Source organism: Microcaecilia unicolor, chromosome 6 (genome assembly GCF_901765095.1).
Source record: "Microcaecilia unicolor chromosome 6, aMicUni1.1, whole genome shotgun sequence".
NCBI classification, from domain to species: domain Eukaryota; kingdom Metazoa; phylum Chordata; class Amphibia; order Gymnophiona; family Siphonopidae; genus Microcaecilia; species Microcaecilia unicolor.
Window position 1 is genome coordinate 103,151,334 of NC_044036.1, and position 14,613 is coordinate 103,165,946.

The 14,613-nt window shown below is 41.5% G+C and overlaps 1 protein-coding gene across 3 annotated transcripts in view; it reads right to left on the bottom strand.

Annotated features, from left to right (window-relative positions):
• KIF14 (kinesin family member 14) overlaps positions 1-14,613 on the bottom strand; it is a 180,296-nt gene that overhangs the window by 109,628 nt on the left and 56,055 nt on the right. For all 3 annotated transcript variants that reach the window (XM_030207054.1, XM_030207053.1, XM_030207056.1), the window contains exons 10-12: positions 12,983-13,155; positions 7,193-7,340; positions 6,842-6,905 (exon numbers count right to left, since the gene is read on the bottom strand). In XM_030207054.1, coding sequence (XP_030062914.1) covers positions 6,842-6,905; positions 7,193-7,340; positions 12,983-13,155 — 385 coding nt within the window. The remainder of the gene's footprint in view (positions 1-6,841; positions 6,906-7,192; positions 7,341-12,982; positions 13,156-14,613) is intronic.

Consider the following 14,613-nt stretch of genomic DNA (forward strand, 5'->3'; position numbering starts at 1 on the left):
TGTCCCCTCGGGGTCAGGTCCAATTCTGACCAGTCCTGGGAGGGCCTGCACAGCAGCCAGCATCGAGGCAGGTGAACACCTATTCGATGCACGGCCACTCCCAGTGTCTAAGGGCCTAGCATCCATGCGGACCGATGCACATACAGACGATGAGGCTTTGGACATGGCTACAAAACGTTTCTCATTGAACCTCTCTGGCCAACTGTGTTCTTTTCTTCATACAAAGACAAAGAACACAGTTAAGAAGAGCATGTTCAGGCCCCAAACACTGAAGGCATCAAGAATGAGTATCATTGCCAGAGAGAGTCCTATCACACTGGCTGCAGCACTTGAAGCCACTGGGAACCTTTGATGACATGGAAGGAAAAACAGTCATGGCTAAATCAAACGACTAGGGAGGTTCCTTGGGATTGGAGAAGAACGGATGGGGTCCCTCTTCACAAAAGTGGTGACAGAAGCAGCTGGAAACTACATGCCAGTAAGCCTCACTTCTGTTATTGGTGTTGAATATAATGAGGAAAAAAGAAAGTTCCTATGGTCAGTGGAATGCAAGCATTAAGGCAAAAGAGATATGAGTCACAAACCTGTGAAAATAATAAGGGAGTCATAGAATCAGCCTTGAGCAGCCTGGTGTGAAACAGAGACAGTCTGTGCAAGGAGGCAGAAGGAATGCTGCAGACATTTTTTAGATAAGAAAGAACAGGCTTCAAAGAAAAGGGTTGCTGACGTGCACACATTGGGTGCAGTATGAAAGTAAGTGTATATAAACAGAGCAACCTATATGTGAAACAAGCAAAGCAAACATATATCTCTGTATTACTGCTGAGCAAACATATATCTCTGTATTACTGCTAAAAATATATTTTGTAAGTATACTTTGCTTCCAGTGTGATGTTCTCATGCTGCCTCTGTCCAAAGGAGGACAGTTGAAAAAATAAAAATATATATATTTTTATTATTCTTCTTTATAATAGGTGTCAGTTTCTTTGTTTACACACATATAAGGTGTAAATAAACATTGGAAAGGTAATGGAAGCGATACTGAAGGAAAGGATAGTGAATTTCCTGGACTCTAATAGGTTACAAGATCCAAGACAACATGGTTTTACCAAAGGTAAATTGTGCCAAATGAATCTGATTTAATTCTCTGATTGGATGACCAGAGAACTGAGGATGGTTCCTCATAGGAGGCTCTTGAATAAACTTGACAGGACCCAAAGTGGTGAACTGGATTAGGAACTGGTTGACAGACAGAGGATGGTGGTTAATGGAATTCACTTAGAGGAAGGAAAGGTGAGTAGTGGAGTGCCTCAAGGATCGGTGCTGGGGCTGATTCTGTTCAATATATTTGTGAGCGACATTGATAAAGGTTTAGAAGGTAAGGTCTGACTTTTAGCGGACGATACCAAGATTTGTAAAAGAATGGACACTCTGGAGGGAGTGGAAAATATGAAAAAGGATCTGTGGAAGTTAGAAGAATGGTCTAATGTTTGCACTTCTTAGCATTGAATTTTAATTGCCAAAGTGATGCACTTAGGGAGTAGAAATCCAAGGGAGACATATATGCTAGGCAGTGAGAGGCTGATATGCACAGACAGGGAGAAGGATCTTGGGGTGATAGTATCTGAGGATCTGAAGGTGATGAAACAGTGCAAAAAGGTGGTGGTCATAACCAGAAGGATGCTAAGCTATATAGAGAGGTGTAACCAGCAGAAGAAAAGAGACATTGATGCCTCTGTACAAGTCGCTGGTGAGGGCCCACTTGAGTAGTATGTTCAGTTTTGGAGGCCATATCTTGCTAAGTATATAAGACTTGAAGTGCTCCAGAGGAAGGCGACAAGAATGATATGGGTCTTGCACCAAAGGACATATGAAAAGAGACTGGAAGACCTGAATATGTATACCCTATATGAAAGGAGGGACAGGGGAGATATGATACAGACGTTTAAATACTTGAAAGGTATTAATATAGAAACAAATATTTTCCAGAGAAGGGAAAGAGGTAAAACTAGAGGACATGAACTGAGGTTGTGGGGTGGTAGACTTAGGAGTAATGTCAAAAAATTCTCTCTCGCAAAGAGGGTGATGGATGCCTGGAATGACCTCCCAAGGGAGGTGGTAGAAAAAGAAAACTGTGGCAGAATTCAAAAAAGGCATGGGATGAACACACAGGATCTCCAATTAGAAAATGAATGATATAAAAAACAAAACTTAAAGGGTTGCATATGTGTTTGCATGTCAAGTGGTGCTTAGATGGCAACTCTGGCTGCATCAACTAAGGCCGGTGCTGGGCTGGCTTGTATCGTCTGAGTCCCGCGCATGGTGATCCAGTTTAGGATGGGCTTAAGAGAGCTTCGACAGAAACGCCAGTGGTTTGGAACTCAAGGACAATGCCGGGCAGACTTTTACGGTCTTTCTCCCGCAAATGACAAGACAGATTTGGATAGACTGGAGTGGCCTTTGACGGCAACTGCAGTAGTTGGAACAACGACAGAGCCGGGCGGATTTCTATGGTCTATGTTCCAGAAACACCAAAGAAAGACCATGATCAAGTATATAATATCACGTTCATTGTTGATTTAAATCTTGAATTGATAATGAATGTGACTGTTGGGCAGACTGGATAGACCATTCAGGTCTTTATCTGTCGTCACTTACTATGTTATTATGATGGTGCCAAAAAAAGGGTCAAACCACCGAAAAAGAAAAGGGGGCAAGCCTGACTGAGGCGCAGGCCTAAGTGTGACTTACCAAGCACAGAAAATGAAAGGAAACTTAAAGGGAACAAAATAACGTAACACTAAGAGTAGTGGGAAAAAAAGTCCCACAAGAAAAATTAAGACAAAAATGAAAAAAAAAAAAAAAATACAGGAAGGCATAAAATAGAGGCTCTCAAAAATCTCTTGAACCGAGCTGAGAGGAGTGAATGTGGAAAAAAGAGAACTGGTGGTGCCGCACTCTCACGGCAAGTGGGAAGACGCATGCGTGTGCTCTTAAAGCTATACAAAGGTTTTTTCTTGCTCCGAACTGGGCGAAACGTGACATCACCCACATGTGAGAATTATTGGCCTGCTTGTCCTCGCAGAAATATTAATATAGTGGGACTAAGAAATCCATATCACCAGTATGAAATCAGAATCTTTTCAAAGGCTTCCTTACACTGCTATACAATAAGGTACCCATTACCAGGACAGTGGTCCCCTTCTAGATAACAATTACAGAATTATATACATACTAGCCGTTAAGCCTGTTTAAACAGGCGAGATTTTTGTTTGGCAAAAATCCTCTGTCCCCTGCCCTCTCCCCTCCCCTCCATCCATGTGCATCTTCTTCCTGTCTTCCCTCTCCTCCATCCCTGTCCAGCATTTCTCTTGCCCTCCCCTCCATCCATCTATGTACATTAGCTCTCCTCTCTTCCCTGCCCTCCCCACCCATGGCCAGCGATTCTATTTTACCCCATGTCCTGCCCTCTCATTCTTACCCCCTGTCCACCCCTGTCATTCACATCCAGTTATTTTCCTCTATCCCCTTCCTTCTATCCATCCATCCATGTGCATCTTCCTGTCTTCCCTCACCTCCATCCATGCCCAGCATTTCTCCTTCCCTCACCTGCATCCATGTCCAGCATTTTGCCTGCCCCCCCCCCCCAAGGTCGCCGCCGCCCCTCCCCCCCACTCCCTCCAATGTCGCCGTTACCGCTCCCCCCCCCCCGGGTCGCCACCTGCCCCCCTCTACCCGGGTCGGGGGCTCTCCTCTCATCTCCACTGAGCTTACAGCGCCTCACCTCCGAAACCGCAGCAGGCAGGTCGCCTCCCGTCAGCCTTCCTTCCCTGCCTGTGTCCCGCCCTCGTGTGACGTAACGTCGGCGAGGGCGGGACACAGGCAGGGAAGGAAGGCCGACGGGAGGCAATCTGCCTGCTGCGGTTTCGGTGCTGTAAGTTCAATGGAGAGGAGAGGGCCCGGCCCGGGTGGAGAGGGAGCAGTAGCGACCTCGGCAGTTCCCTCCCTCCCCGTCCGTGTTCCAGGTCCACTCCTCAGCGCAGCGTTTCTTTCCCTCTCTGTTCCGTCCTCTGACATCATCACATCTTGACACGGGGGCGGGACAGAGAGGGAAGTCTCTACTGCGCATTTGCGGGTGAGTCAGTCACTTGCCATTTATATGTTTGATTTTGTTGTGCTTCAAACTGTTAGAAATTTTAAGACATGATACGCCCCATTATTCCTTAAAGAAATCATATTATATGGATATTTGAGGGAAGATACAGTACATACATGCTTATGAGACAAATAGCGGGGGGGGAGTTAATGTGGCAACCGTTAAGACAGGTTATGTTACCACAACTTGTGATATTACAGCACAAAGTCCCATTTTATGCAATGAGACCTAGTTACTAACAAGGTTAACAGTAAAATAACACATCTAGGTAGCCCACATTGATAACTTTCCCCCTTTAATTTATTTGTGACATTTATATCCCACATTATTCCAAACAAGTTCAATGTGGCTTACAATAAACAGTATAGGGTACATAAAGAATAATGCATAAGAAAGTAATTTGTTGTAAGAATCCAATTTTACAATACATAAATTTAAAAAATTAAAAAACTTTTAGTGTTATTGCATAGAGGCACATAACAGTGTAGCATTAGTCATAGTACAGTCCCATTGTGTGACAGGTTTCTGTTCATTAACACAAGGTATCAGTCACGATAACAGGTACTATGACTTCATACAGGATGTGGATTTGCTTAATCTCATTGTATTATTAGATAAACATTACATAAAAATGCAGCTAACATACATACTCTTAATAAAGCCATGATGTACAACACATTAACACACATTTACGTATGACTCATTATTGCCACTGATCCCCATTCACTAAACAACTTGTCACAGGTTAGTAAATAGACCCCATAATGTTACATATTTACAATATTAGAAAGTAAAAAGGTCAACAGCTGACACATCCGCCAGAAGCAAATGTCATAGTTAAACATAATAATGTGCAAGCTGTAGACCTACTCAAAAAATGGTTTCTCCTGCCCAGAAGCCAGACATAGTTAAGCAGTTGAAAAAAGTGATCTATTCCAAGTTCAACAGAATTTCATTGGCTATTTATGGGGCTGCAAACAGCTAGCAAAAAAAAAAAAAAAAAACAGAACGCATCAAGAACATTAGTTTTAAAAAGCACCTGTAGGAGATGGGATTCAAAATGGCCACTGACTAGATCAGACGCTCAGCAACCTCTCTGGGAAGAAGAGATGCCGAAGAGAAGAAGCCGCTTGTCCTCCTCTGCCGCCCCGCCACGGCAGAATCTTCCTTTAACACAACCAACAATGCCAAGTTACCTCCAAAGAGCGCAGATACCGATAACACCGGGAGCAGACCCACTAGGTCAACCGGGTGGAGATGGTAACACTTCGGTGGCCTCTGGGTTGGAGCTATCGCTCAGCCCCGATGTTAGAGTGACTCCCCCGCAACCCTCGGGAACGAGCACTTCGACGCCGGTTTCCATTGTGACGCCACCTAAGAATGAAGCAGTCCAACATCTCGCGGAGAGTGCGGGCCTTTTTGGAGAACAAAGAGGCATATTTTCAAAGCACTTTGGGAGGCTAAGTTCCATAGGTTTCTATGGAACTTTGGGAGGCTAAGTGCTTTGAAAATGAGCTTGAAAGCCACCCAAGTGGGAGAGAAACAACGGCTGGCAGCCAGGAACAGACGGAAGTGAGTGGAGAAGAGAGAATACAACAATCCGCTGTTGTTGCAGAAGAGGTACAATTTCCTTTGATACAAAAACCAACTGAAATTACGCTAGAGACTCTATGGACATTGATTGTGGACTTGGGAAAATCCCTAAGCCCACAAATAAAACAATTATCCCAAGATATTACTATTCTTGATCAAAAAGTTCAAGATACTGAAGTCAGGGTAGAGACAGTATTGAAAACAACAAGTAGAAATGGAGAAAGAACTGAAAGAAGTACATTTACACCAAGAGACTATGATAAAAGATTTAATAAGACGAACTGAGTTTCTGGAAAATGTAACTAGAAATAATAAATATTCAATTTTTGAATTTTCCTAAGAAAATTGGGGTTTTACCAAGAGAAATGCTCAGAAATTATATTAAAGAGATATTAGGTGTTTCAGAAGAAATGGTTCCACCATTTACACAGATATATTTGCCTCAAAAAAATCAAGTATCTCAAGAAAAAACAGTTTTAGATAGCTCGATGATATTAGAGTCCTCAGATTCTGAATTAGTAAGTGCCTCAACATTAATTGCCACAGTAGCTTTATCACCGGATAAAAACTGGTTGATGAGGCTTTTCTTTCAAAATAGAGATAAGAGCTTTCTTGGTCTGAAGGTCCAACTCTTCCCTGACGTTACCAAAGAAACCCAAAAGCACAGACAGAGATTTTTACTTATGAGACCTGGTGTAATTCAGTTAGGTGGAACCTTTTTCTTAAAGTACCCTTGCAAATGCATAGTTAAATATCAGTTAAATAAGTATGTGTTCTATGAACCTTCACAACTTTCCTCTTTCCTCGCTGCAAAAGGGCAAGGGAGTAGTTAGATTATAGCTCCAAGTATTAATAAAAGGGTATCTACCATGAGCATCCGAAATAGTGCTGTTCCCTTATCATTTTTCCTTAAGCATCCAAATTGAATATTTTGAATCCCAGTAGTGGACTTTAGTAAACTTGCTGTATGTAATTGCTTAAATTAATTATTTCTTATTTGTAAAATTGCACAGTATTGTTACTTTCTTGGCAAGTATATATTTTGCTTGTTATATATATATAAATTGATAAATAAATTAAAAAAAAAAGCACCTGTAGCTGTTTTGTTTCTTCAAATTTCCTTTTCTCTGCCTGTTCGAGTCTTGCCTTCCATGCCCTGAATGTATTCAGAAGAAACAATAATATATTAGCTTGTACAGATATTCTACACTGTCAAGATGTAATTTATGTCATATTAGGACATGGCCTATATGAGGAAGCATGATGCAGCTGGCTAGATTAGTGTTATTATCAATCAATCCTGTTATGCTATGGCATAATGCAGAGTCAAGTGAAGAAATGTTATAAAGAAGTACAGTCTTATCTTTATCTTGCTATCTCTGTTTTGGAAAATGAAATGAACCAATTGCATATAGTATCCAAAGAGAAGCTGAGGATACCTACCTTTGCATCTCTGCTATCTCTATTTCCTGCTGGCTCAGTTTCACCTTTAGTGATGTTATTTCTTGTTGACTGCGCTTATACTTGTCAGAGTCTATGCTCAGTGTGCTTCTTTGGGCTGCTTTTAGTTTCTGTATTTCTGCTTTCAACTCTACATGAAAAAGCCAGCCCTAAGTGAATACAATTGTCATCTACAAAGCATGTAAAAAAAAAAAAAACCCCAAAACATTCAAGATATAAATAAATCCCGAGCAAAAAGATTTGCTTAACCACCCTTCCAACCTAGGTTAATCAAAGTATTTCTGTTCATTTATATTATAAAAAAGTAGGCCCTGACTTTATCAAAGATGTATCTATCTATTCTGGCAGTAAATTTATAAAGGTCTTTTTACATACATAAAAAATCTTTATTTAAAAAGAAATAAAAGATTCCCTATGAGTTATGCACATACTTTTATATAACCCAGAGAAATATTCAGCGAAGGATTTTGGGCAGAATTGCAATTAATGTGCATATTTGATAAAAATACATGCATTTACACCAACATCCATGGCTTAAATCTAGTTCCAGTTTCTGCTGTTTTTGCCCTAAGCCTTTATAAAATAGACGTGAAGTTGATGCCCTGTCATAAAACTGTCCACTGGAAAAAGAAGTACAAAGCTTATTTGTTACATTTGTATCCCACATTTTACCACCTATTTGCAGGCTCAATGTGGCTTACATAATACCCTAGGGCCAATCGCCCTTTCTGGAAGTGAAACAAATACAGAGAGTTGTAGTAGACGAATAAGGTTCATGTGTTATAGGCACACTGGGGAATCGTAGAGGGGAAGAGTTGCGTAGAATCTATTACGCGCTTTGGTTTCGTTGTGTTATGAGGTATAGGCACTTAGGTTGAGTCAGAGTGGAGGAGTGGCCTAGTGGTGAGGGTGGTGGACTTTGGTCCTGGGGAACTGAGTTCAATTCCCACTTCAGGCACAGGCAGCTCCTTGTGCCCCATGTAAGCCGCATTGAGCCTGCCATGAGTGGGAAAGTGCGGGGTACAAATTTAACAAAAAATAAATAAAAGCCTTTTTGAACAAGTTGGTTTTACGTGCTTTCCGGAAGTTCAGGTGGTCGTACATGGTTTTCACGGCTTTTGGTAGTGCGTTCCACAGTTGTGTGCTTATGTAGGAGAAGCTGGATGCATAGGTTGATTTGTATTTGAGTCTTTTACAGCTTGGGTAGTGGAGGTTTAGGTATGTTCGTGTTGATGTGATTGTGTTTCTTATTGGTAGGTCTATGAGGTCTGCAATGTATCCTGGGGCTGCGCCATAGATGATTTTATGGACCAAGGTACAGAATTTGAAAGCGATACATTCTTTGATTGGGGTAGTCAGTGTAGTTTTTCTCTGAGTGGTTTGGCGCTATCGAATAGTGCTTTGCCAAATATAAGCCTGGCTGCTGTATTTTGAGCGGTCTGAAGTTTCTTTATGAGTTGTTTTTTGCATCCCGTGTAGATTCCATTGCAGTAATCTGTGTGGCTTAGTACCATTGATTGTATCAGGCTGCGAAATGTTTCCCTCGGGAAGAAAGGTTTCACGCGTTTGAGTTTCCACATGGAGTTGAACATTTTCTTAGTTGTAGATTTAACTTGGCTCTCAAGTGTAAGGTGACAGTCGATAGTAACACCAAGGATTTTCAGGCTGTCTGCGATAGGGAGGGTGTAGTCTGGGGTGTTTATAATTGTGGGTTTGTTCGTGTTGTATTGGGATGAGAGGATGAGGCAGTGTGTTTTATCTGTATTGAGTTTTAGTTGAAATGCGTTTGCCCACGAGTCCATGATGTATAGGCTGAGTCTGATTTCGTTGGTGATTTCTGTCAGGTCATTTTTGTATGGCATATATATATGAAGGCGTCCTATTTAAACCTCCGCCATTTTGAGCCGTTTGTTCGCGAAGGATTTAAGCAACAAGAAGTTTTTGTTTTGTTACATTTCTCCTGATGAAGAACGCGAAACAGAAGGGTCCTTTTTTCTGTCGAGAAATCCAGAAATTGAGAGACAACATATGCTGAAATGATATGTCCGATGGGGGACCGGTGATTCCTTCTAGACTGTCAGTCGTAATAATAACTCACAAGCAAGAAAAGTGCAGAGAAGTGGCTGGCTAAAACAAAATCTTCGATCTTCATTTAAAGAATGCCAGCTAAGTTGGATAAAATTTGATGAATATAATGACCATTGATCGTAGATTTTTACAGCACTGTTTGCCTGCATGTTAGTTTAATAACGTGGGATGACTGGGCGGTCAGAAGTGTAGTTACATTATTGAGTTATTTACATCCTGTGCGATAGTATGATTTAGACTTGAGCACTTTAGTGAAGAGATTGTTAATAATCTGATACCCTTCCTCTTGTTTTTTACCCGCAAAGGTTTTCTTCCAATCAGATTGTTTTTGGAAGTTTTTACTCTGTTGGTTTTTTTCGGAGGTCGGTGGAGCCCATGATGTTAGCCAACTCAGTGGTGTCCTAAGTTATTGGTACCCTGGGCTTTTGAGGCTTATTTTATATATCAAAGTTTGTTTATACATTTAACACCTAAGTGCTCAGCCTAAAGAGATAATACAGAGTGTTTGTGGAGTTAGTTTCTATATATATATATTGTGACGTCATCCATTATTGGATAAGGACTTGGCTAGTGGTGTCATCATTAGGTTGAAGTACATAAGCATCGCCATGCCGGGACAGACCAAGGGTCCATCGAGCCCAGCACCCTGTCTCCGACAGTGGTCAAAAGAACAATTTATCCCGCCCATCCCAGAAATAGTGGATTATTCCCTCGTCCATTCAATAACATTCTATGGCCTTTTCCTCCAGGAAGCCGTCCAAACCTTTTTAAAAGTCCGCTAAGTCAACTGCCTTAACCACTTTTTCCGGTAACGAATTCCAGAGTCTAACTACGCGTTGAGTGAAGAAACATTTCCTCCAATTCATTTTAAATTTACTACACTGGAGCTTCATCACATGTCCCCTTGTCCTAGTACTTTTGGAAAGCGTAAACAGATGCTCCACATCGACCCGTTCCATTCCACTCATTATCTTATAGACCTCTATCATATCTCCCCTCAGCCGTCTTTTCTCCAAGCTGAAGAGCCCCAGCCTCTTCAGCCTTTCCTCATAGGGAAGTCGTCCCATCCCCTGTATCATCTTTGTCGCCCTTCTCTGCACCTTTTCTAATTCCACTATATCTTTTTTGAGATGCGGTGACCAGAATTGAACACAATACAACGGCAGAATATCCTCATTTTTGTTTTCTATCCCTTTCCTAATAATACCCAACATTCTATTTGCTTTCCTAGCCACAGCCGCACATTGAGCAGAAGGTTTCAACGTATCATCAACGATGACACCTAGATCCCTTTCTTGGACCGTGACTCCTAACGCTGAACCCTGCATGACGTAGTTATAGTTTGGGTTCCTCTTTCCCACATGCATCACTTTGCACTTGCTCACATTAAACGTCATCTGCCATTTAGACACCCAGTCTCCCAGTCTCGTAAGGTCCTCTTGTAATTTTTCACAATCTTCCTGCAATTTGACGACTTTGAATAACTTTGTGTCATCAGCAAATTTGATTACCTCACTAGTTACCCCCATCTCTAGGTCATTTATGAATATGTTAAAAAGCAGAGGTCCCAGTACAGATCCCTGAGGGACCCCACTAACTACCCTTCTCCATTGCGAATATTGACCTTTTAACCCTACTCTCTGTTTCCTATCTTTCAACCAGTTTTTAATCCACAGTAAGACACTATCTCCGATCCCATGTCCCTCTAATTTCCTTTGTAGTCTTTCTTGAGGGACCTTATCAAACACCTTCTGAAAATCTAGATACACAATATCAACCGGCTCACCTTTGTCCACATGTTTGTTTACCCCTTCAACGAAATGCAGCAGATTGGTGAAGCAAGACTTCCCCCTTCACTAAATCCATGTTGACTTTGTCCCATTAGTCCATGCTTTTGAGTGTGCTCTGTAATTTTGTTCTTGATAATAGTCTCTACCATTTTGCTTGGCACCGACGTCAGACTCACCGGTTTATAATTTCCCGGATCTCCTCTGGAACCTTTTTTTAAATATCGGCGTTACATTGGCCACCCTCCAATCTTCCGGTACCATGCTCGATCTTAAGGATAAATTACAAATCACTAACAGTAGCTTTGCCAGCTCATTTTTTAGTTCTATCAGTACCCTGGGATGAATACCATCCAGTCCAGGAGATTTGCTACTCTTCAGTTTGCAGAACTGCTCCATTAAGTCTTCCAGGTTTACAGATATTTCATTAAGTTTTTCCGACTCGTCAGCCAATACCCTGTCCGGCACCGGTATCCCTCCCAAATCTTCCTCGGTGAAGACCGAGGCAAAGAACTCATTTAGTTTTTCTGCTATTTCTTTGTCTTCCTTGATCGCCCCTTTTACACCCCGGTCATCCAGAAGGCCAACTGATTCTTTTGCCGGCTTCCTGCTTTTAATGTATCTAAAAAAAAAAATTTAATCTCTCTCATGGATATTAAGTGTGGATTCTCTGAAAACCTTACTGACTGGGGTGCCTCCAGGACCAACTTTGGGAACCACTAAGTTAAGTACATAATTGGCAGTATTCTACAACTTGTGTGCACAATTATGCATGCTAAGCATGATGAAAATGAGCGTACAAGATTATAGAATTAGGGGGATAGTGTGCCTGCATCTCCAGCCCTCTTATAGCATCAGCTGTAATGCTGCCATCTTCCACCTTCCCTGCAGCCTGAACAGACCTAGTTATAGTGTTGATCTAGGGGAGGTATAGGATTGGCGAGGGGGGGGGGGGGGAGGAGTGGTTCCCTACCCAGGTTGTGACCACAGATATAAGTTTTATGTCCCCAATTAAAGACATTTGCTGGCATAAGGAACTGAGTCAATATGAGAGGCTGATGCTTTGTGGTACAACAGCATGGTGGTAAATGAGGTCAAACATTCCAAGGTATGAGGTAATTGAGAGCTGGCAAGGGAGGGGGCTTTGCTCTTGTAAACAATCATGGGACTGGCACCTGCGAGAAGTCATGAGCTAAGATGTTTTGATTAAAATGAAAGATAGTAGAGGGTCAGATGCAAGTAGAGGGAGAGGGGAGCTGAGGACAGCAAAATGACCTGTGAAGTCATCTCATAAGATGTGCTCTGAACATATCTTGTTTATACTTAGAGCTTGAGAATATGATGAAGTCATTTCTTATCAACTGATAAGGGCCGAGAGCTCTGGTGAGAAAGCTAGGGTCCATTGGAATCAATAGGGCCAAAATGGTATAAAAAGGGGCAGGCAGAAGGGTATTGGAATCAGAAGACTTCAGAAGACTCCAGAGGGCTGTAGTCGTGTCGTGAAGTGCTGTTCCATCATGTAAATGCTTGATCTGCCTGTATTATCTTTGGGTAAGATACTGATGCCAATAAACTGTATTATTATATCTACTGAATACTGGGCTCCTTTCTAATTGGGGAGGTCGCTACTGCCTAGACGGTGTAGAACTGTCATGAGCAGACACAAGGTTGGGGTAATTAAGTATCTAGAGGGGATAGGCAATTCTGTCCAGGGTAGTAAAAGGGCCATTGCTCCACTGCCCAAATGGAGATGGCAGACCTAATAAATTACCTCATTCCAAGTCTTATTTTCTCCACCCTCAAATAAATATCACACACCCATAATGATAATACTAAAAAAAAAAAAATAGAACCTAAAGCATATCATTTATATGATTAATTTTTCAAACAAACTCACCTCTGATCAACTTAGCATTCATATCTTCATTGATCTTGGCAATATTGATTATCAAGCGAGCTTGTTTGGCATATCTAAGTGTGCTGAGAGATTCCTCTACACTACTGTCAGCAGGGCTAACTGTAGCAATCATTGCTGTTTTGGAGTTTCCACCTAGACTCTCCTTCAACAACCTTCAAAAATAAGGAAACAACTACATTTAAGATATGAACAAGCAATGAACAAGTGGTCTTTCTTTCCTAGATGTGATTTAGGAAGTGAAGGATCATAGAATCTATTCAGATTTTTGTTCACAAACAAGGCTTATTTTACCATAGTACCTTAGAAGCTTTGCATGGCATATACACAAGTAGATTGCAGACACATATAAATGTCGATGCTGTTATCTATATGTGTAGATGCCTCAGGACACAGATTGAAAGGGATGGTGTGGGAAGTCCTGTCAGCTTTTGCACCTCTGAAGCATGCATAAATTTCAGCAAAGTGCTTGTTTTGGCAAAGACTTGAAACAAGTGATTAAGACAGCAAGTGTGATTAGTCCCGGTACTATATACACCGCCTATAACCACAAATTGTTTAATTATGTCTTCATTTCATATCATCTGTCTTGACACTATTACAACAAAGATTTTCAGTGTGACAGGCCCTTCTCTCTGGAATTCACTTCCTATATCTTTAAGATTAGAACACTCACCTCAACCCTTTAAACAGGGTTTAAAGATATTCCTATTTCAAGATGCCTTTGGCAGATAAATTATTCCTCATTCACACCTCCTGCACCTTCAGTCCCTTGTGGAGGACAGGAGATAGATCACTGCTGGAGCAAAACCTCTCTACTTTCTACTACTTTCAATACTCTTTTCTACCACTTGAAATTGTTCCTTTTCAATCTGAATTTATAGTTTGTAATGTTGTAAACCACTTAAAAAGTCCACTAATGGACACCAATTTAATAAACTTGAAACAATGGGAATGCAGATTAATAACAGGAGGCAATTCCTACCTTCCACTCAGACTGGCATTTAATACCTTTCCTCCCATCCTCCAACACTCTTCCACACATACAAACCAACGTGTAATTAGACTCTGGAATTCGTTGCCGGAGAACGTGGTACGGGCGGTTAGCTTGACGGAGTTTAAAAAGGGGTTAGATAGATTCCTAAAGGACAAGTCCATAGACCGCTATTAAATGGACTTGGAAAAATTCCGCATCTTTAGGTATAACTTGTCTGGAATGTTTTTACGTTTGGGGAGCGTGCCAGGTGCCCTTGACCTGGATTGGCCACTGTCGGTGACAGGATGCTGGGCTAGATGGACCTTTGGTCTTTCCCAGTATGGCACTACTTATGTACTTATGTACCCAGTTACACACACCCCACCCTCTCCTCTCAAGCCCCCTATCCCCACCAGCTTCAAACGTTTTACCAACTGTAGCTGCACAAGGGTGATACAACTTTTCCAAACATTTGTATTTCTCAGATTATTCTTGTCTTACTTTTTCATATGTTTTTTTATGCAGATTGTCATTTCTATAGCCTATTTATTTTATCTTTTCCCATTTTAACTTTCCCCTTTGATTCCTAAGTTTTTTTCTTGTACCCACTGCTCTGAAAATATTGTTTCTACTAATA